The sequence below is a fragment of the Hypanus sabinus genome, chromosome 14, assembly GCF_030144855.1.
Source record: "Hypanus sabinus isolate sHypSab1 chromosome 14, sHypSab1.hap1, whole genome shotgun sequence".
NCBI classification, from domain to species: domain Eukaryota; kingdom Metazoa; phylum Chordata; class Chondrichthyes; order Myliobatiformes; family Dasyatidae; genus Hypanus; species Hypanus sabinus.
In genome coordinates, this window is record NC_082719.1 from 63,058,599 (window position 1) to 63,082,241 (window position 23,643).

At 37.9% G+C, this 23,643-nt stretch overlaps 1 protein-coding gene across 1 annotated transcript in view; it reads left to right on the top strand.

Moving 5' to 3' along the window:
* adamts6 (ADAM metallopeptidase with thrombospondin type 1 motif, 6) overlaps positions 1 to 23,643 on the top strand; it is a 257,027-nt gene that overhangs the window by 202,154 nt on the left and 31,230 nt on the right. Inside the window, exons 15-19 of the mRNA XM_059989323.1 lie at positions 4,323 to 4,425; positions 5,316 to 5,449; positions 9,276 to 9,399; positions 17,134 to 17,214; positions 17,773 to 17,936. Of these exons, the coding sequence (XP_059845306.1) occupies positions 4,323 to 4,425; positions 5,316 to 5,449; positions 9,276 to 9,399; positions 17,134 to 17,214; positions 17,773 to 17,936 (606 nt within the window). The remainder of the gene's footprint in view (positions 1 to 4,322; positions 4,426 to 5,315; positions 5,450 to 9,275; positions 9,400 to 17,133; positions 17,215 to 17,772; positions 17,937 to 23,643) is intronic.

Consider the following 23,643-nt stretch of genomic DNA (forward strand, 5'->3'; position numbering starts at 1 on the left):
ATATCTAAAAAAGTTTTGGGTAAGCTATATTTAGCTGACAATTGCTCAAATGAATAAAAAAGAAAGACTCTGTGGTATCCGCCTCCACCACTGCCGTTGGCAGTGCATTCCATGCACCCACCACTCTCTGTGTGAAAAACTTACCCCTGCATCCCCTCGGTACCCTGAAACTATGCCCCCTCGTGTTAGCCATATGAATGCCAGCATTGCATTTACTTTCCTTATCACAGACTCAATCCTGCACAAGGACTCCTGAGCCTTTTCACCTCCGATTTTCGAATTTTCTCCCTGTTTAGAAAATAGTCTACTCCTTTATTCATTCTACCAAACTGCATGACTGTACACATCCAAATCCCTACACTATATTCCATCTGCCACTTCTTTGCCCACTCTCCTAAACTGTCTAAGTCCTTCTGTATATACCCTGCTTCCTCAACACTGCCTGCCCCTCCATTTATCTTTGATGGTCTGCAAACTTGGCCACAAAACCTTCATATTTCTGCCAATATACAGTATTTCTGCATTATCTGCTGCTTATAAACAGTGAAAGTGACTCATTGGAATGAAATGTTTTTTCCAGTTTTTTTTCAAAATTGTGAATAATTTAGAAACTCACTTTGATATATAGATTTGGCCTAGTGTGGTGGAAGCATTCATGTCAGGCAGTTTCTAAACTGTTTGGAGTTTGGAGAGCATGTCTTTTTGTAGATTTATTACCAACATCCTGTAAAGCAGCACTGTAATGTTTGAAAATGTACATTAAAATCAGCATGTGCGGAAGGGAGTCTGCAGAAAAAGTTGATTAATTTTACTTTGGACACAAACACTCTCTGGGTATCTGTTGAAGATAATTTCAGCGTCTTGAACAGTACCAGAGTCTGTGAAAAGGTGGAGCCAAGGACTCTACCATACAGAAATTTCAGTTTCTCTATGAGGCAGATCACTCATCTGTACAGACATACCATACCTGGTCTATTTGCATTTCCAGTGCTCGGCTTGTGGCCCAAGTCAAGTAAACCTAAATTGATTTACATAATTGTCTACAAATAATTAATAAAACTAAAAAATACAGAAGGTCTCTAGTGCCGTCCCACCATAGTGCCATCAAATGCCTCTTGGCGGGGTGAGGTAGAAGTAAGGGGGGGGGGGGAGATAGTGATTGCTGCAAATTAATTGGACACAGTTGCAATTAAGGTTCCTGCCTTATTCCAAAGTATCTTTGAGGCTGTTTTTGAAGTATCCTCTACCCACCCACGAGAAAGGCCAGTAGTAGAGAATGGAGCAATCTAGGAAGTTAGAACATAGAACACTACCCTTCAGCCCCAGATACTTAAATTACTTTTAAACTACTTGAAGATCAATCTAACCTTCCCTCCTACATACCCTTCTGTTTTTCTATTATCCACGTGCCTATCTAAGAGTTTCTTAAGTAACCCAAATGTATCTGCCTCGACCACCACCCCTGGCAGGGTCTTCCATGTACCCACCAGTCTCTGTGTAAAAAAAGTACTTCTGGTATCCGTCCTATACTTTTCTGCAATCACCTTAAAATTATGCCTCCTGGTATTAACCATTTCTGCTCTGGAAAAATGCCTCTGACTTTAGACTGAATCTCTGCTTCTTATCATCTTGTACTCTTTTATCAAGTTGCGTCTCATCTTCCTTTTCTCCAAAGAGAAAAGCCCGAGCTTTTCTTCATCAGACATGTTCTCTAATCCATGCAGTATTCTGGTAAATATGTCTAAAGCTTCTATATCCTTCCTATAATGAGGCAACAAGAAATGGAGACCATATTCCATCAGTGCAAAAGCAGTGTTTTATACAACTGTAACATTACCTCGTGGCTCTTGAACCCAATTCTCCAACTGATGAAGCCATCTTAACATTCTTGTGTTTATAGGTGCAAAAAGAATATTTGGATGGTTGTGGCACCAGACTTGACTGATTCTGTTATGATCCCTTCATCTGGCTAGCTCCTGAGAGTTTTATTCTCGCAAAATGCTGGAGGAATTCTGCATCTGTGGCTTCTATGAAACTGTTGATGTTTCTGGCTGAAGTCCTTTCAGAGTTCATAAAGAGCCTCAGCCTGAAATATTGACATTTTATTCCCCTGCATAGCTGCTGCCAAACTTGCTGAGTTGCTCCAGTATTTTGTGAATGTTGCTCTATATTTCTAGCATCTGCAGAATCTCTTGGGGTTAAACCTGAATTTTGCTGCAACTGGAATCAGCACTTGTCCAGTTGAGATCGTTACGTAGCCATGAACTTTTGCAGGTCAGCATCAATTGCTCTGAGCAGATGTATCCTGTCACTTACACCCGGATGTTAACTACTGGGATTGTTAACGTCAATATATTTATAGATCGGAATACAGCACGGATACACACTCTTCAACTTACCAAGTCCATGTTAGCCATCACGATTCAAGATTACTTCATGTCATTCCCAGTAGACGGTGTAAAGTAGAATGAAATAATTATTATTCCAGGTCCGATGAAGCACAAAAAAATCACAATAACATAAAGAACACAATACTAAAAAATACAATAAATATAGATACAAGATTCTGCAGAAGCTGGAATCCACAGCAACACACAAAAAAAAACTGGAGAAACTCAGCATCCGTGGAAATGAATACACAGTCAACACCTGAGGCTAAGACCCCCCCTTCCCCCACCAGAACAGAAAGGAAGGGGGATGAAGCCAGAACAAGAAGGTGGAGGGAAGGGAAATGGTATAAGCCAGAAGGTGGATGGGAGAGGAAGCAAGAAGCAAGCACCCATTTTAACACTGTTGTACCCTAGCCCATATTCCTATCTCTACTCTGGATTCCAGCACTCATCTACACACTACAGTGGCATATTAACCTACCAAACAGCAAACTTTTGGGATTTGAGAAGAAATTGGAGGATTCTGAGAAAACCCACAAGCTACAGAGGAAAAAGTGCAAGTTGTGCACAGATTGCTTCAGAGGTTAGGCTTGATCCTAGGTTGCTGGACCTGTGAGACAAGGACTGTACAAGCTGCACCATTGTGCCATCCCAGTCATAACATTCAACAATAAGGCAATCAATGTATATTGTTTCCATGCAAAGTCATTTCACAGAAATATTGTGTTAGGCTGTGATGAAGTTCAAACCATCAGGCTGTGTATCATTTACTCTAGTCCTTACTCCAGATATGTACATTATTTACTTGAGTTCTTACTCCAGAATGTCCTGATGCCCTTTCACTAGACAGGTTTTAAAATCTTTTTTATAATTTTTAAATGAAACTGAGAATGACAACTATAATAGATTTAAATAATATAAGAGATTTAAATAACGGTAAGAGGCATTGATAGAGTGGACAGCTAGCATCTTTTTCTCAGGATAGAAATGGCTAATACAAGGAGGGGCGGAGCTGTAATTTTAAGCTGATTGGAGGAATGTATAGGAGGATGTCAGAGGTAGGTATTTTATACAGAGAGTGGTGGGTGCATGCAAAGCGCTGCCAGGGATGGTTGCAGAAACAGAACATCAGGGACACATGGATGAAAGGTAAATGGAGGCCTGTGTAGGAGAGATCTTAGAATAGGTTAAAATGTTGGCAAAACATCATGGGCCATAAAGCCTCTACTGTGCTGTATTGTTCTATGTCCTGTTTTCAAATCTGATGTATATGGTGCTACTACTAAAAACAGAAACAAATAACTGGTTTGGATTCAACAACAAAAGTAATAGAAATTGTGTAATTCACTTCATGTTGATTCTTATAGCAAATACTATGCAGATACCTTGACAATTCTCTAATATTTAATATCAATTGTCAATGAAGACTGTTGATTGTGATTTGCTAAAGTGTTCCTGTTTGAATGTTATCAATAGTGGACAAACTCAAAAGTAAACTGGTTGCAATAATAATAAGACATTATATGTTTTGCAATGAAGTCATCATGACAGACAATTTATTAGGGATAGATAAGTTTGCATCGTTCTGCTTCTGGTTTCAACATTAATAAATACTTGATAATAAATATTCCACTACAATTTGATTTTTAAGTTAGACACCATACTAATATATTTGTAGTGATTTGGTTACATGTGTTTAAAGCTAAACTTAAGAAGTTCTAATACAGCGCATGGCTAAATTTCAAAAGACTTTTTCATTTTTGTAGAAAAAGAGTTTCTGTATTTATAAGATGTCCATTCAGTGGTAATTGACGTTCAATTCCTGCAGCAGGTGATGACAAAAATGTATTTTTCTTGTGAGTAAAATTCTGTCAGAAACAAAAAAATGGACAAAATAAAGTGACTTTTTTCTGCCCCCAATGTTCTGTTTAGCCTTGTCCAATTGGATCACGTGACTTTCGTGAAAAGCAGTGTGCAGACTTTGATAATTTACCTTTCCGTGGGAAGTATTACAACTGGAAGCCATACACTGGAGGTTAGTGTGATGGGTCACCATTTTGGTTTTTGTTTTCCATCTGTCTGACTATTTTTCCTTTTCCCTTAGCACTCTGCCTTGACCAATGGGAAGTAACCATGGGATAAGTCACTGTTAGTTCTCTGACAGCCCTAATCTGTAATTGATCCTAGGATGAAATGTGAAGGCAATTAACCATTTATTTCCCTTCCTTGTTACTGGATTCCTGTACCAACAAAGATAAGAAGCACAGAAATAAACATTCCTTATTCTGTTGCTGTAGCTTTGAAGTTCTGTGTCATTCTACTCTCTATTTACATCTGTAAATGCTGATAAAATCAAAGACGCCATTCCTTAATTCTTAATTTCATTTAATATTAGTAACAAGCAATGAGTAACTATGCATATAAAACTTGTCACTTGTCTATGATTGACAGAAAATGTTGGAAATGTCTTTCTTTAGAAGCATTTCCACATCCCATCTTAGGATAAAATCCCTTTAAACACTTAATGTCAGTGAATTGTTAGACACCAGCTGCCTGATGTACATCCTGTCTGATGTACTTCTTGTCTTCAACTGCTTATAGTCCTCCCCTTGCCAGAAGTTTAAATATTTCAGTGGTTGACTAGGTTGGCAAGTGATGAAAGGTTATGTGGATAGGAGATTAGGAAGATGACACTGCTGTTGTAGTTAGGTCCTAGTATCAATCATGGATTCCAAGGCAGGTAGAAGAAAATTACAGATAGAATAGGTAACCGTGTTTTAATTTTCTTATTATAAGGAAATTAATAAACTCAGCTTAAAGCCGAATATATTCTATGAAATGTTGCTCATCTGAATTTTTACCTTTAGAAACATTACAGTGCTGCACCTTTTCATTTGCATTTAACTATTTGTGTTCATTCGACAGGTGGTGTTAAGCCATGTGCTTTGAACTGCTTGGCTGAAGGATATAACTTTTACACTGAACGGTCTCCTGCAGTCATTGATGGAACTCGCTGTCATGCAGACTCACTGGACATATGTATTAATGGAGAATGCAAGGTTCCTTATATTTTATTATTAAACCACCCAGTTCCTCATGTCTTTTAAGTATTTCATGAAAAGCTATGAGAAAATATTATGCCCAGCCCATAAACTTAAAATTATTTCTCTTTGTTAAAAAATAAAGTCGTACTTTAACTTCTAAGAAATTTTATCAAAGAAAACTACAAAGTTTTCATTAACAGAGAGCAAGCAGCGAGAACATCTAATAGACAAATTCAAAATTGTTATGTATTTTCAGTAGATAAATAAGGAATAACATCTAAAAGGGAAACTGGATTGATAATTGAAGGAAATATTCTAAGTTTATGTAGCAACCTCCAGAGAAAGACTTTGCAGCTTTTTCAGAGAGGCAAGTAAATACATTAGACTGAATAGTACTTTTAATGTGTCATCTACTTTTCAGATAAGTTGAAAACAGCAATTTCTTAACTTTGACAGACCTAGTTTTCCATAGTAAATTGCACAATTGCTGGCTTATTCTTCCTTTTAGTGGTTTAAGTTATCTTGCCTGAGTTTGGCCTTTACTTTTGGTCATATTCTTTAAAATGGAAAATCAGTGTGCAGCTATTGATGTAGTCCAAGTCAGTTTATTGTCAATGCCCAGGTACAATGAAAAACTTGTTTGTAGCATCACAGGCACACAGCATTTCTAAAGCAGCATTCAGAAGAAGAATATAGTTTAAACACAAATTATAAAGTTATTACAGGAACAAGCACAATTAGAGCAAAACACTAATTTTAATGCAAAGTGATCAAAGTGGTCATATTATTTGAGATTTGCTGGTTAGTTCAAGAACAGGATAGTTGAGGGGAAATCACTGTATTTGAACCGAGTGAGACTCAAGGCTTTGATATTTACTGCCCAATGGTAGCTGTGAGAAGAGGACATCAGTTAAATAAATCAACCATTTCTTAATGGCCCAGATGGTGAGAATCTTTGATGATAGATGTTGCCTTCTCTAGGTAACACTTCTTGTAGGTACTGCTAATGATGAAGAGGGATGTGCTTGCGAGGTATCCATGTTAATGCAGTGTATCACCACCTACTGTTGATTCGCCCATTTATGGCTATGAGGGAACAGGATTATAGAAAAGTATTTTGATCATGAACACATAAAAAGAGTGATAGAATATATAGTGAGAAGTATTTCTCTCTGTGCTTAACATAATCAAGCACTTGCATGAGGTAGAATAATTGGAACACTAATTAAGGTAAAACTTTAAGGAAAAATTAGGTTCAAGGTTGTACCTAAAGAGTAATATTGAACCATGTGACCCAGTGCTCACATCTGTTAGACATATTGCTTAGGAATATCCTGTTACCCATTGAGTTCATCACTTGGACAAATAAGTATAGCAAAGGAAGATGAAGGTGCATGGGCACTGGTTAATACGTTTTACTTGTACCAATGACAATATGATGTGGAGATTTGCTTCGAAATGATTTTGTGGATTAGTGCATGAATAAATCTAAATTTTGGGGTCTATAGTGAAAAGAGATAACTTATCCTCAGTTTTCTGTAAATGTTTATATTTTACCTAACGGTGGAGTTCATCAAGTTTTCAGTCGGATTTTCTCAGATTTCGGGTTTAGATTGATTTATTGCATATACACTGCATCAAAACAATGTGTCGTTAGTATGTCACAATGTTCAGCAGAACAACAAAGAAAACAATAAAATAGAACATACCAAGCAACAGCAGCAAACAAGCCCCTTTGCTGCCTAATGCTTATACATGGTCCCCTGACCCCACGACGGGCCTCTAGTCAACTTGTGCTTTTGCAGATACTGCACTCTAACTTGCCCAGTGGATTCCCAGAAATTTGCAGACCTAGGTTCCAGCCATCAGGCCTTGACTTCTAGACTTCCAATCAACCTTTGGGCTTTGATCTGGACCTAAGATTGACCTTTGGGTATTGAGCCAGACTTGAAAATAATGGCGAGTGAGGACCTTGGGTGAGGGCCCAAACGTAGGACATGCCAATGACAAGACCCTAACCATCATCATCAGACAACCGATTGCATCCTCTCTGCTAGCCTTTGTATGCAGAGCGGAAGCTTAGACTTCAGCTTGTCCCTAAACCCTACCCTGACCCAATTCCCCTCTCTGTTCCCAAAAGCATCCCAATCAATCTAAAAAACAAAGCCTGAGCTGCAGCCTCAATGGAGATAGCAGCTATATGCCATCTTGAAAAAAAGTCTATGTCTTCCGTTTTTACTGGGCATGCACCATCCTGGGAAAGAGCTAAACAAATGAATTTGCTATAATGCAACTAAGTTCACTCTCAAGTTTAAAGAGTCTCAACCCACTGACATCCATATTTTAAAGTATTTAAACTGCTAAGGGCAAGGTGTTCTGTCATGTAGCACAGTACTTTAATGTTTTTGATGCTGTCATGGAAGTACAAGTACATCCATAATCTCATGCAAGCTGTGGTAGTCCTACAAATGATTTCAGAAGCAGACGAAAGTGTGTGCTTAAGTAACCTCTGTCATAGTGCAGCATCACATTCATGTCACTTCTGATTATTGTATCATACAAACATGCTTCAAAATTAGTAGGGTCCTCATGTGCAGGGGCACCCCTCTAACACCGCTGAAGACCTGCTCCTGGGTAAATTGCAGACTGCATCTGACGTAGCTGCTGTTAGGGATTCTGCCAAGGAGGAAAGCTCTGGAAGTCTTTCAGATGATATCATATATTTGGTCACACGTAAGAATTTTCCTTCCTTGGAGTAACAGAGATTCCAACCACACCTTAAGCCCTTACTTCTAACTGCACATTATCTTACTGGAAGACATCCATTACCACACATGAATCAAAGACAAAATAATTGCAAATTAGCTCTATTATGCATGGTATTGGTTCTCAAATTGCTGTCACTGTGATGGAATATTGCATTTAAAGAGGTGAACAAGAAGGGTCCTTTGTGAGATTATATGAGTAATGCAGTGTTCATGGTATTTGTACATTTTGTGTGGAAGAGAATGGCTAGCAGCAGTCTCAAAGGAAACTGGCATAAATCCCCAGGGCAGTACCCTTTTAGCACACATTCTCAGGCATTGAATTTCTAGTCCTAATTCTTCAGACTAACCCATTTAAGCTAACCAAGGAATTCCACTAAAAGAAAGCAGCCAAATAAACAATGTGGTAGTTCCTACAGTTGCAAACGCTATGAAGCACAGAAATGCAGAAACAGCAGGAGCTTTGTACGTACTTGCTCCTCCATCAACCCAAAAAGAACTCTGTAAATCTCTTGTGTATCCATGAATGGCATTTTTAAAGATTGACTACACCTGCAGACGCCACAAAAAAACCCAAAATAAATACTGTTAATAGCCACATTCTACAGCAAGTATTCCAAAAATACCCCAGTTCCTTCTTTCTTTCATTCAACCCCACATTATTACATTGATAAATATGTTCTTGTAAACATTTATTTTGGTGAAAGAAATGTTGCAGCAGTCGATTTAGCATGTTTGGCACAAATGAGCAAAGGTCACATTTTAATTGCTGTTAGTAAAACAGGGAACTGTTTTTTTATCCCTATCAAACAAGTATGCATAAGGAGTGAAGGGCGAAGGTTAAACCTTCACTCTGAAATTGTCAATTTATTTACATAATCATTAGGTTTAACTGCTGAATGATACAGTTTGTCTGATAGAAGTTGAAATTTAACTTCTAAACTTCTTGAAACCAAAGAAAAAAAAGATTATGTTTGATATTCTGTAATATAAAAAGTATATTACACTCTGTAAATAGTTCCCATTATTTCAATCAGTATTGCAGTATAAACTGAAACGTTTCTTTCCCTCTATAGCATGTAGGCTGTGATCACATTTTGGGCTCTGATGCAAAAGAAGACAGATGTCGTGTTTGCGGGGGTGATGGAAGCACATGTGAAGCAACAGAAGGTTTATTCAATGATTCCCTGCCTCGTGGAGGTAGGGGTACGTTAATTCAATTCTGCCGATAAAGTAAACCATAGCGATAACTTTTGTTCTTGGATAACAGCAAAGGTGATTATTTTCCTTAGATTTAAATCATTTATGTTAGTGAGGTCATTTTATTAATTAAAAGAAAGTATTTGTAATGTGGCAAATTACCTAGATTTTCTCTGAAATTGGACCAGTTGGACATTCAATCAAGTCATTATTCTTGTGTGGCATGTTTTTGCTTAGTATATTACATTTTTTATTCATTCACAAGTTTTTTATAACTTGTTTTATTTTTCTTGGAGGATGTGGAATAGAAGCAGATAAAGTGATAAATATTTTTATATATGAAGAGCAGTTGCAATTTGACAATATTCTAAGGGTTTTCAGTTGTCCATTTTAGATGCCCACTCTAACTAGGTGAAACAGAACTTGCATGCAAGTAACTTACAACTGTGATTCAGGTTTAAAATTTTAGTCCTGCCCAGCCACCTATAGATTATGTTGTAAAACTTGCCAAAGTTTCAAAACATCATAAGAATGGAGATAACCTTTCAGCAGGTCCAAATTAGAAACACCCTTGTGTCCTCTTATCATTACACCTAATCAGTTCCTTTTGGATTCTGTACTTCATTTATTTTTATGTAAACAATTTAAGTATTCATCTCCCTTTTTAACATCATTGTGGTGCAAGTATCTGAATTCCTTTTTTTTTACTAGTTTGAAGTATGAAACTGCAGTACTCAGCCAGCATTTGTCTGGTATGCATAATTTGATATGGTTTGTGGTAGTGTAATACAAGTTCATGCTATGCATAATATGTTCTGGCCATTATCAGGCAGGCTGCTGAGATCGGAGAAGTAATAGCACTAACACTGTTTATTTTAGAGAACCCACGGCTCCACTACTATCAAGTTCATATTCAGAGAATACACAATGCGTCAAGTATGAAGTTCAGGGAATGGGTATAGGTGCAAACATCGAGTTCATACAACACACGACAGCAGTCCTAATAAATTCTGAGAACACAGAGTACGAACACTGGAGTTCTGGGAATAGACAGGATTAACAACAAGTCCAGAAAACAGAAAGATCATCACTGAAGTTCAGAGAATCCTGACTGGTGACACTATTTCAGAAAAAAGTTGCTATGAGAATATGACAGGGATCAGAAAATGTACAGTCCTGACACAAGTCACATTCAGGCAACACATAACACCAACACAATAGAGTTCAGAGAACAGATGGTGCCAAAACCACTGACTTTAAAGAATGCACAGACCTAACACCAGAGTGCTTAGGGATCTCGGAATCTCACAAACACCAAGTTCAAGGAACGACTGCACTTATTCTGGTAAATTCAGATAGGAAGTGATGAGGCCATAGAGGGGGATTGTAAAATCAAGATTTCCAGACCAATATAGGTCAGCAAGCAGAGTGCAGCCAGCTGTGTTTTAGGAGATATGTAGGGAAGTTTTAATGAGATCTGAGTTGAGTCCTTCCAATCTCATTTCATGCACTGCCAGAGTATGTAACAAAAGTCATTTTCTGGACTAGAACCATACTAATCTATTCATTGTCACCTGGACCAAATAGTAACCTGCAACATAGTTCATCTATGTCCACTAGTAGGAACTACTCCTGTTTAGTCTTACTTATAAAATTATACCTAGTGAAACAAATACATTGGCTCTTTACTTCTTCTTGGGTGTTCAAGTAACCTCCCAAGACATTCCTCAATACACTATCCCCCAGCAGGTTATTACAGTGGTTGTTATGAGAATAGTTTGGGACTATACATCCAGAGATATGAATTCAATCCCATCAAAGCTAGATGGATTTCAAATCCATCTAGTTAAATAAATCTGGAAAATTTTAAAAAAATAGCCAAACTAATGTAATAATAAATCCATTAGATGGCCATAAAACCCCTCTGCTTACTCATGATCTTATGGGAGGAAATTCTGCCATCCTTTTCTGGTCATAAAAATATAAGAAATAGACACAGGAGCAGGTCATTCAGTCCTTCATGCCAACTCCAACATTTCTGTAAGATCATGGCTGAGTGATTACCTCAGCAACATTTCGCCTTAATATCCAACTATATATCAGCCACTATTTTCATTGTATTCAACGACTGGGCCCCCAGACCACTTTTTGGTAGAATTCCAAAGAAAATATTTCCGACCAGAATGGTAACTCTCTTATTTTGAGATTCTGGCTCCTTGTTCCAACTTCTGCAGTCAAGGAAACCACCATCTTTGTATCTTTCATCAGTTAAATCACACAAGGATGTTGCTTGTTTCAATGAGTTCGCCTTGCGTTTGTCTGAAGACAGGTTCCTTAATTTCATCCTTGAGGGACAAATCTGCCATCAGGAATCCATCCAGTGAAACTTCATTGCATAATCCCCATCATAACAATCTCATTCATTAGGTAGAAAGATCAGACCAGCAAACAGGGATTGCACTGCGACATCTTTACTGCTATTCAGATCCTCTTGCAATAGAGGCCAGAATCTATCTATCTTCTTAGTTGTTAGTTTTTTACCTACACAATGATTTTTCTACAAGATTCCTCTAAGTACTAATATCTTTCAATTTCTTAGTCAATTTCTGACTGTAGATCATGAATCTATTATAACCAAGCCTCCAAATGAATCCAGGAAAAAGAACATTAAATTAGCTGGACAAAGGTTTATTTCCTATCGATGTTGTTCTTTATGAATCACAGAATTTATTTCACAGTAGGAGCTATTTGATCCATCATATCTATGGCAGCCCTAAATAATGTTCTGAGACACTATGAAATGATTATGTTGTGCATTTAGACATATTTATGGCAATTCAGGTGAACATTAATAAGTCTGCACAGAAACTTGAGCAAAGTACCCCAATGCAACCTGCCGTTTTTTTTTCTTTTACTAATTATGCCCCTTTAGAAGAATAATGCTGGCGGGGGGAATAGCGTTGATGGAAAGTGATTAGCAAGAATGGATTGTGCAAGTGATCAGGGTTGACCAAGGGGTATTACAGTATAGAAATAAGTTTGGGTAGGGTGGGAGCTACAAAATGATTAATGCAGATAATGGAGGCATTTGAAGGATTTGACAAGATCATCATGAGGAATGAAGAGATGATGAGAGGATAGGTGTTTGTGGAGGTGAACAACTGAATGGAGGGCACTGAGAAAGTCTACAGGGAGAATGTATGATGTGGAAAGTGACTGATCTGGTGTGGATGAAGGAGTAGCTTAAGGTTAACACATATATGGCATAGTGCTCAGTACCAGGATTAAGAGGGAAGAGTAGGTGTGAAAGTGGTTGAAGGGTGGATGGATTCAGGATCCTGATGCCAGATTTGGATATGCTCATGTGGTCCTTTGTGTACTAATAAAACAAGCCACAGAGGCACAGATATCTGCTACTTGGGCCCCAAGTGAAATGCATGGGCTAAACAAACATGAATGAAAGTTGTGGATCTAGGTGTTCAATTGTGTGCTGCCTATCAATTGACACCATTACATAGCTAATGGGTTCTCTGTGCATCAGCAGTCAGACCTATAAGAAAGATTGCAAACTTTGCAATGTACATTGTTATGTTCCCAGTTTTTATTATGTTTTTTTTATCAAAATGGAATTGATTTTTAGGGAACTACACCATAATAGTGACATTTGGATCAATTTACTCATTATGATACAGAAGGTGGTTATTCAGCTCATTGAGGTCATGCTGGCACCCAGCAGAGGAAAACCATGTCTATTCTCGCTCTTGTTTCCTTATAACCTTATATAACCTATATAACCTTATAGCTTATAACCTCTTGCATGCTTGTTAAGTCTCCTTTGATTCTTCAGCCACTTACTTACATTCAGGATCATTTATAGTAGCCAATCAGTACATCTTGGAACGTGATTGGAAATTGCAGCACCCTGGCAAAACTTGTGCAGTTACAGAGACAGCATGTAAATTCTAATCAGCATCTGACACAAGTCGCTGGAACGTGAAACAACAGCACTGTCAGAATCAGGTTTATTATCACTGACAAGTTTCATGAAATTTGCTGATTTGTAGCACAGTGCAGTGCAATGCATATAAAATTACTATACAATAAAAAAGTAAGTACTGTATTAGACCATAAGACACAGGAGTAGAAATAGACCATTCAACCCATCGGGTCTGCTCTGCCATTCCATCGTGGCAAATTTATTATCCCTCTCAAATTTATTTTTCTGTCATCTCCCTGTAACCTTTGACAGCCTTACTAATCAAGAACTTTAAGTATACCCCAATGACTTGTCCTCCACAGATTCACCACCCTCTGACTAAAGAGGTTTCTCCTCATCACTGCTTTAAAGGGTGTCCTTATGTTCTGAGTCTATGCCCTCTGGTTCTAGACTCACCCACTACAGGAAAATTCCTCTCTGCATTCACTCTATCAAATATTCAATAGATTTTAATAAGACACCTCTTGTTCGTTTAAACTCCAGCAAGTACAGGCCCAGAGTCATCAACCACTCCTCATACATTAATACTTTCATTCTTTGGAATGAAATCCAAGGGAATCCTGCATGAGGATTCCCAAGTCCCTTTGCACCTCTGATTTTTGAATTTTCTCCTTGTTTAGAAAATAGTCTATTTCTTTAGTCTTTCTATTGAAGTGCATAACCCTGCACGTCACTTTTGCCACTTATTTGCCTATTCTCCCAGTTTGTCTTAAGTCTTTCTGCAGATTCCCTGCTTCCTCAACACTTGTCCACAGACTTGGCCACAAAGCCATTAATTTTGTCATTCAGATCATTAACTGGCCTCCTGCTAGTCATAGTTTATGGTTCATGGGCAATTCTGAAATCCGACAGCGGAAAGGAAGAAATTGTTCCTAAAAAGTTGAGAGTGCTTCCTCAGATGCCTGTGCTTCCTCCCTTACAGTAGTATTGATAAAAGTGCATGTCCTGAATTCGGAGGGTCCTTAATTATGTCTTCCTAAGGCACCGTCTTTTGAAGTTGTCCTTAATATCGGGAAGGCTGACTGGCTGGCTGAGTTTACAACCCTCTGCAGCTTTTTCAGTCCTGTGCATTGTCAAGAAATTATTAACCGAAACTGAGACCTAAATATATCCGTAACTCTCAGATTTTGATATATTTGTTGTCTGAAATATGTACACAATTACAAAGCTAGAATAATAGCTGGCTGAGTAGAGTTGAAATGATTAAAACAACATTTGAAACGTGATGCAGAAATAAACAAAACTTTCTGTAAAAAAATACTGATATTCTTTACCTTTTCTTAAATTTATAATCCAGAAAGGATGCTGTCCTGACTTCTAAGGTAGACTCTAGTGACATCACTTGCTTTGAGAAATCAGGTGTGCTTTACATACCATCAGTCCTTTACAGTTTTTCACTATACACTGAGAAGTGTGCAGTGAAAGCAAATGGAAAACAGTCAGTGATTTTAAACAATTGAGATAAGTCTTCATAAAGAACCCAGGCCTGTCCAACATATTTTGAAACTTTTATTACAAATATCTGATGGTGGAGTGTAATAATTGCTGGCTGAGTGACTAATTATCTTGGTTATGCAAACAATTTTGTCCTCCTAGCAGATGCAATTGAAGTCCTGTAAAACATAGTTAGTCAGAAAACAAGAAAAAATGAGTAATTAATACCAAGTAGATTTATTTTTAATTATCTAGTTTAATAATAAAAACTGGAACAAGCATCACCTAATCTACTTACGAATATTGTGCTCAGAGAAGTGTAAAGAGCATTGTAAGATTATCTAGTAAAATTAGATTTTTTGAGAAATTATTAACCCAGGCTGTGACTTAAATAAATCTAATGCTCAGTGTTTGGAAATATTTACTTAGTTGAAACTCACGTGCAGATCTGGAATATTAACTGTCTCAGTGGAGTTGGAATATACTAAAGATATCATAGATAAGACATGATGCAGAAATATATGAAGCTTTTGGCAAAAATTATTAAAATTGCTCATCTTTTGTTCAAGTTATGGTAATTCTAAGTATATATTGCTGTAGTACCTGTATCATGCCTTATTAGCAATGATTTAGTTTTGTCATTTGTGGAGGCAAACAGAGACATGGGGAACTTTTAGGGCTGGTGCAGTAGATGTTTCTCCAGGAGTAGAACTAAGGAAAAAAATAGGAAGACATTCAAGTAACGTTGGTGCGTTTCGCCTCTTTGTAAAATCATGGAACTGTATATTGTGATTTGTCTTACCTAAAGTGTGCCAGCAACGTGTTAAATCGTGAAGTCGCTGTTGAGTCATATGGATACAAGAAACAGGAGAAGAAGAAGGCTCTCTGGCCCATGTAGCCTGCTCTGTCATTCAATAAGATCATGGCTGATCTGGCTGTGGGCTCAGTGCTCCACCTTTTCCTCATAACTTTTAATTCCCATACTATGCAAAAATCTCTCCAACTATATCTTAAATATATCTAATGTGGTAATCTCCACAGCTTCCCTGGGCAGAGAATTTCACAGGTGCAGTACTCTCTGGGAAAAGCAGATCCTTATCTTGATCCTAAATTACTCCCCCAAACCTGGTTCACTAACGATACTGCTTGGATGAGAGGATTTGTGCTAAAAGGAGAAGCTGGACAAATGGATTGCTTCCCTGAGGGGACAGTTGATAGGTTTATAAAATTATTAGATGGTCTCTTAAATAACAAATTCAAGGGCATAATGGTGAAACTTTTTTTTAAACAGGTTCTGCTTTGTTGCAGCAGGCATTGTAACCTAACTAATAATTCTTAAAAGAGTCATTCAAAAAACATTGACTCATACTAATATATAGACCAGAAGCAGATGTAGACCAGATGACTCTTTAAGCCTTCTCTACAATTTGATAAGTTTATGGTTAATGCAATTATTTACTGAACTCTGTGTTCTTGTCTATCCCCAGTAATCTATCCATTTCTGCCAAAATATGTCTTGGATGTTTACTTAATGTCATACTGTCTGACTTTTTCAACTTGCCTTCAGGTGCTAACATTATCCATTTAAAATGGATTGAGGTGCTAGAAATTCAACCTCTAGTATAAAGTATAGGGACCCATCATATAGAAAAGCAAAGTTCACAGGTACTTGAAATCTGAAATAAAACCAGAGAATGCCAGGAGATACCTAGAGAGTCAAAGTGCGTATTGCATATGTCACATTCGTTGACATATAAGAAAATGAGATTCAATTTCTTGTAGGCATTTACAGGAAAATAAAGAAAATTAAATTGAATTTATGAAATCAAAACTGTACATAAACCATCTCTGGAGTCAATGAAAGAGTCAACATTTAAGGTGGATGACCCTCTATCAGAATAGGACCATTATTATGACTGAAAGGTACATTAGCCATTTGGAAAATGTTTGCTTCATCACAGAGATGAAGGGTGTCGTTGGGAAGAAGCTGAAGAAAACAGTTTGAGGTAGATTAGCAATTAAAAATTCGTTTAATGGCAGGATACGAGCACTGACTACATTGAGGTAATATTTCTAAAGGATGTTTGGCTTATTTTGTCGCTGTTCTTAGTTGTTTTAACATTAGAACAGCATTCAGATCAAATTCTGAGGGTAAGCTACAATAGTAATTCGAATTTCAGTTAGTATTTGGCATATGTGAAAATAAATTACAGTAACATTTTTTTAAATAAAAGGAATCATAAAAAATTTTTGGTCTTTCATCTCAGATGAATTAATTCAGGATTCAAACTTTATGCTTTCAGGATACATGGAAGTAGTTCAGATTCCAAGAGGCTCAGTCCATATTGAAATACAGGAACTGGCAATGTCAAAAAACTATATTGGTGAGTGTACATATAGAGATAGGTTGATTGTTTAACTTTGTGGAAGTCTTTCTTTGTAAAGATTAACAACTGAGTACCAATCTTATAAATTTGAAGTAAACTAATTTTTAAAAATGTTAAACTGATTTGCTGAAACAACTTTTAAGCAGTAAAATCAAATGCAAGACATCATATGTTGGAAAACTCAAATATAAATAGAAAATGCTGGAAACACTTTAATATCACAGGCAGGACTGTCCTGTATCTATCTATCTGTCCCCTCTCCCCTCCCCTGCTCCACTCCCCTCTCCTGCTCCCAACCTCACCCTTTCTCTCCCCCCTCCCCCTCTCTCTCTTTCTCTCTTTTCCCTCCCCCCAACCACTCCACCAATCTTTCGCACCCTAAATGGATGTTGTCTGATCTGCTGAGCTTTCCAGCATTTTGTGCAATTTTAAGTTGAACACATTTTGTATAACGCACAAAACACATGCATTTGTTTTTTTTTCTTTTCTGTGTTTCTGTTTATTTTATTGTGAAAGTTTTGCTTTATGAATAATTTGAAACATTTTTACTTGTAGCTTTGAAATCTGAAGGTGATGAATATTACATAAACGGTGCCTGGACTATTGACTGGCCAAGAAAATTTGAAGTTGCTGGCACAGCTTTCCATTATAGGAGACCTGCAGACGAGCCAGAGTCTTTGGAGGCATTAGGGCCCACTACAGAAAATTTAGTTGTCATGGTAATTTATCTAAAAATCTGCATTAATTTACTCTTCTCCCATTTTTCTGTCTATTTTCACCCTGTACTTCCTTTTCAAATGTATCACTATGGGCATTATAGTAGTGCAGCAGGTAATGTTGATGCTCACAGATCATGGCCTGGATTCACCTTGATCTCCAGTGTTGTCTGTTTGCCCTTCCTTCCTGTGCCCATGTGAGTTTCCCCCAGGTGTTCATCTCCTACTTCCCAATGATTACTGGCCAGTAGGCCAATTGGCCACTGTTAGTTGATGCTGGTGCATAGGTGAGCGGTAGGAAAATAGAGGTAGAATGGACAAGCCCGTGAAAGAAAATGGGTTGCAGAGAAATTAGCGGAGAGTGAAATTGCTCTGAGGACTGAATGGGTGAAATGGTCTCCACCTACAAAGTAAGAAACTGTGAAAACATCCATCTGTTAAATTTTATGAATGTTTACTGATTGCCTTCAGAACAAGCAACTGTTAGCAAAAAATGATAGCCACATCAGACCCCAACCTATCCATATTTCCAGACCCCAGCTGGAATTCTGGTGAAATTATGTTTTATAGATCAAACAATGAATTATAAGGAAAGCTAACATACGTAGTTCATATTTGTGCATATTTTGGTGCCCCAGATTAAATCAATGTAAGAGGATCAACCTGTCCAATTGATTTGCATAGTTTATCTGCTCATTTGTCAATATTCTCTCATTACTGCTGGAATATCTATCCATTTAAATGGGTTTGCCAATCTTCAGTTTGCTTAACTTTATTTCAGTATTTTTGATTATGTATTTGTATTTCATATTTTATTTTAAATGTTATTATTTGTAATTAATTTCAAGCTACTGAATTGTCTTTTAAATGTCTGACTACCAGAAGTGCTTAGAAATTGTTACAAAGCCTTTGACAGATTGCAAGTTCAGATAGTGAGCCACGTCAGGATGAATCTGCCTTTGCATATGTGCAGGAACTATCTGGTTCATAGTGTAAAATTGTATTTTTGTCCTCATGAAGATAAGAATTACTATTTTGCAGGAGCAGAATAATTTTACATTATGCAAGAGTTCATAGATTAATAAATGTAAAGTAATTTGCAGGTACTTTACAGCAGTATTATCAGGCAACGGTTGCAAGTCATGCACATGGACTCTAAATATGAGTTCGGTTCAGGAAATTAATACTCTAACATTGGCTAATACTCAAAATAAGTTAACTTTGAGATGTGGCAGACATCAGTTTCAAAGCAGTTCTCTTTTTCATTTTGTGGTGTTTTGCAAAATTGTTATTGTGAAAATCGTGGGAACTGCTCATTTTTGTTTTTGGATCAGTTGCAGTAATTTAGTATGACCAAAAACAAGCACAAAGTTGATGATGTGTATTTCAACTAAATTTCTAACATCTCTCCAGTTAATTATTTTTGATTACTTTTAAAAGGTTGAACATTCAGAACTGCCAACATCTCATGCTCAATCACTTGGAAGAAATGATGCATCACCTGGGTATGGAAAATCCATAGCTGAGGCTTGAGTGGTGTAACTGATTAGTTGCTCCTCTATTGGGCTAAGGCAGATAAGGGACTAGATAATGATTTTTAGTGTCACAGAGCAATATAGCATAGAAACATGCCCTTTTGGTCCATATCAGTCTGCTAGTCCCAGTTGATAATCTCATTTGTATTTTGGATGGAAGACAAACTATCGGGACTATCGGAAAGGATGGAATTGGGGGAATCCATATCCTTTCCCTTCCTGGTAATCTCTGGTCTGCAAAGAAATTAATAAATGGAAGGGCTGAAGTGCTTGCCCTTAGGCTATTGCAGAATTTAAATGGTGATCAGTTTTAGAGCTCTCAACTATCTATTTTCCAAGAATCGTCAGTCTTTATATTGAAGGGTAATTCCTTTCACTGAATCCTTCATTCTCCACCCGCCTTTCTGAGCTCCATGCTTCTATGATGAAACCATTCAGCTAAACCCATGAGGAGAGAGTGTGCAACCACAACCAGTCAGGATTTCCATTCTGGCACCCTGGCCTTTCATTGTGTCCTAACGTGAGAGGCTGAAGGATATCAGGGTCCACAAACAAGTGCACATTTGGGAAAGCTTTTGTCTCTTTTTCTACCTTTGTTGATACTCACTGAATCATATTCTGAAGTCTGTTAGCCCCTTAGCTGAAAGTACTGTGTGCCCTTCAGAGACTATCAGCTCAGGAGACTTGGAAAGTGAGCCTGACATGAGTCATTTGGTGACACGTCATTTACTGTTGGAAGATTCAATGATCTTAGGGTACCTTAGATCAAAAAAGCTGGGCATTATTGATTGGCAGTTGTATCAGGTGCTGGCTGGAATGGAGGTTTTCATTAGCTTAATGTACAGTTCACTACAGAATTGTTAGGCAACACAATGGCCTCTGTACAGCATGTGGCAGCTCCAGGAAGTTCTACAGCTACAGCACCCCTGGTACAGTACGTGGGTGTGTTTTTCTCTTGTTTCAGTGTTCCTGACTAGTTGCAGGCAACCATGAGATTGGGTATCATTGATTTCTTTGAAACAGTTAGTTCTGTTTTCCCACCATTCAAAAATCATATTGTGCCGGTGGTCCCATCAGTGACAACAAAGCTGTAATAGCTGAGTTTGCAGTAATTCATCTGATCTGTGATCCTCAATAGCCTCTTCAGGCCATTCCATCTCATGGTTTACCTAACAACAGATGAGATACATGTCAATCTCTAAAGACTCCTTTACAAATGTAGCAGATGGACTGTTTTGCTCGAGTACTACCCAGGAGAAGTAGAGGACTAGGTTAAGATAGAAAGGCAATTGCAGTAATGTGCCAATCACAAACAAGAGTAAATCTGCAGATGCTGGAAATCCAAGCAACACAACACAAAATGCTGGAGGAACTCTTGGTACATTGCATTGACTACACTCCTTTTCATAGATGCTCCAGAATTTTGTGTGTGTTGCTGTAATGGGATTTACTTTCAATAGACATATCATGCCACTTAGAATTTTCTGTTAATGTGGACCTATTCTTGGTAAGCTAAAGTTTGCTGCTGTGTGTTACAGGAATGCAAGGGTTTGTGGTAATAAGTATTTGCAGAAGTAAGACAGAAGATACTTATAGAGCTGCTAATGTGTCATTGCCTTGTATTGGAGCTATTAAAATTTTTTTTGGTAATTGGCAATGCTTTACATCACTCATCCTCTTGAATACTAGCCTGCCCTATTAATCTAAGGGCACCAGCTTCACCAAATGCCAAAAACTACTTTTTGCTGTTTACAAGCACATAATGTGATCACAGTAATTATCTCAGAATGCATCACGGTATCAATTTTCAAGCCATCATCATTGGAAGCATAGCTCTTCTGCCTATGCCACCTTGCTAAATAAAAAAGTGCTTATCAAACTTAAACACAGTTTGAGATACAGTTGCTGACAATCTGAAATACAAACAGGAAATGCTGGAAGCATTTTGTAGGTCAGGTGGTATCTTTGGAAAGAGCAACAGAGTTAATTATTCAGGTCAAAGACTTCGTCAGAATTGATGTACCATAACATGTCTTCTTTATTTACATATTTACTCATCTGGCTTGTTTAAAATTATGGGCTGGAATCTGTCCAAAGAAATTAGTTCATACCCATAACAGAGCCTTAAAAATCTCAAGTTCCAAGTATGGAGTGCTCTCTACGGAGAGCACATTTAGGAATTTGCACATACTGGTTAGTAGGTATTGCAATACTTCTTTGTAACTAGAACATACAGTAGAGCATTTCAGCACAGCACAGGCCCTTCAGCCCACATATTGTGCTGACCTTTTAACCCACTGCAAGATCAAACTAACACTTCATCTCACACATAACGCTCAATTTTTTGAAGGGTTCATATAAGCCTTCAATAAATGAATCATTTTAGAAAACATTCAAAAATTATAAATATTTTTTAAAACAGTTGAAAAATAACATCCTTTGTAAGTAGCATTGTAATTGTAACCGTTTACTGTCCAAACTACTGATGTGTATACCAGGTCTACAAGGACTTCCAAACTTATCATCCAATGTCACATATTCTCACAGCTGTCTAAGACCATAAAAATACAGGAGCAGAATCAGGTCATTTTGGCCCAACAACCATTTCATCATGGGTAATACATTTCCCCCCTCAACTCCATTAATACGTTTACCCATTTTCTTGCTTTCTCCCCAAAACCGTTCACACACTGACTAATCAACCTCCACTTTAAATATACTCAATGACGGGCCCTTCACAATCACCTGTGGCAACATGTTCCACAGTTTCACCACTTTCTGGCTAAAGACATTGCTCTTCACCTCCATTCTAAATAGAGGCCCCTCTATTCTGTGGCTGCGCCCTCTGGTTCTAGACTTCCCCACTTTAGGAAACATCCTCTCCATATTCTCTCTATCTAGGCCTTTTGTTAGGTTTCAATGAGATCCCACCTCATTCTTCTAAATTCCAATGAGTACAGGCCCAGTGCTATCAAATGCTCTTCATATGATAAGTCTTTCATTCTTGGAATCAGTCTCCTGAGCCTCCTTTGAATCATCTCCAATGTCAGCACATCCTTCCTTAGGTAATGGACCCAGAATTGCTCATAATACTTCAAGTAAGGACTCACCAGTGCCTTATAAAGTCTCACCATTCCACCCTTTGTTTTATGTTCTACTCATCTCAAAATGAATGTTAATATTGCATTTGCCTTCCTCAACACCAACTCAACTTGCAAATTAACCTTTCAGGTGGGGTGGGGGGGTGTCCAAGTCCCTTTGTACCTCGGATCTTTGAATTTTCTGCCTCTTTGGAAAATAGTCTACATTTTTGTTCCTTATACCAAAGTGCATGACCATACACTTCCCGACACTGTATTCCATCTCACACTTCTTTGCCCATTTTCCTTTTACAGCCTTTCCGCTTCCTCAACTCTACCTGCCCTTCCAGCTGTCGTTGTATTGTCTGCAAAGCTGGCCACAAAGCCATCAATTCCGTCATCCAAATCATTGACATGTAACATAAAAAGTAGTGGTCTGGACAACAAACCATGTAGAAAAACACTGGTTACCGGCAGCAAACCAGAAAAGGCTCTCTTTATTCCTACTCTTTGCCAATCAGCTAATTCTCTATCCATGCGACTATCTTTCCTGGAATGCTATGTGCTCCTGTATTGTTTAGCAGCCTCATATGTGGTACGTTATCAGCGGTCTTCTGTACACAACATCCACCATTTCTCCTTTGTTTATCCTGCTTGTTATTTCCTCAAGGTTTAGCTGGCACCAAGCCAGCATGAAACACTTTCTATGAAAATATTTCACTGTTCTTGGGTTGTAAACAATCATTTGGTGCTTCCTTTGGCAGTAAAGATAATCATTATGTATTGCGTTATTATCGACACGATTTAAACAGGTAGCACAGCATGCTGTGTGCCAACAAAATGTTTGCATATGACATCTTGGGCACGAATGCTGTAAGTTCACCAACCCTGCTTATCAGATTCAGATTCAGTTTATTTGTCATTTAGAAACCACAAATGCAATGCAGTTAAAAAATAAGACAACGTTCCTCGAGAATGATATCACAAAAGCACATGACAAAATAGACTGCACCAGAAAATCCACATAACGTTTGGCAATCCCCAATCCAGAATCCGGAGAGGCTGCTGCATATTAATATCGCGCTACCGTCTTAG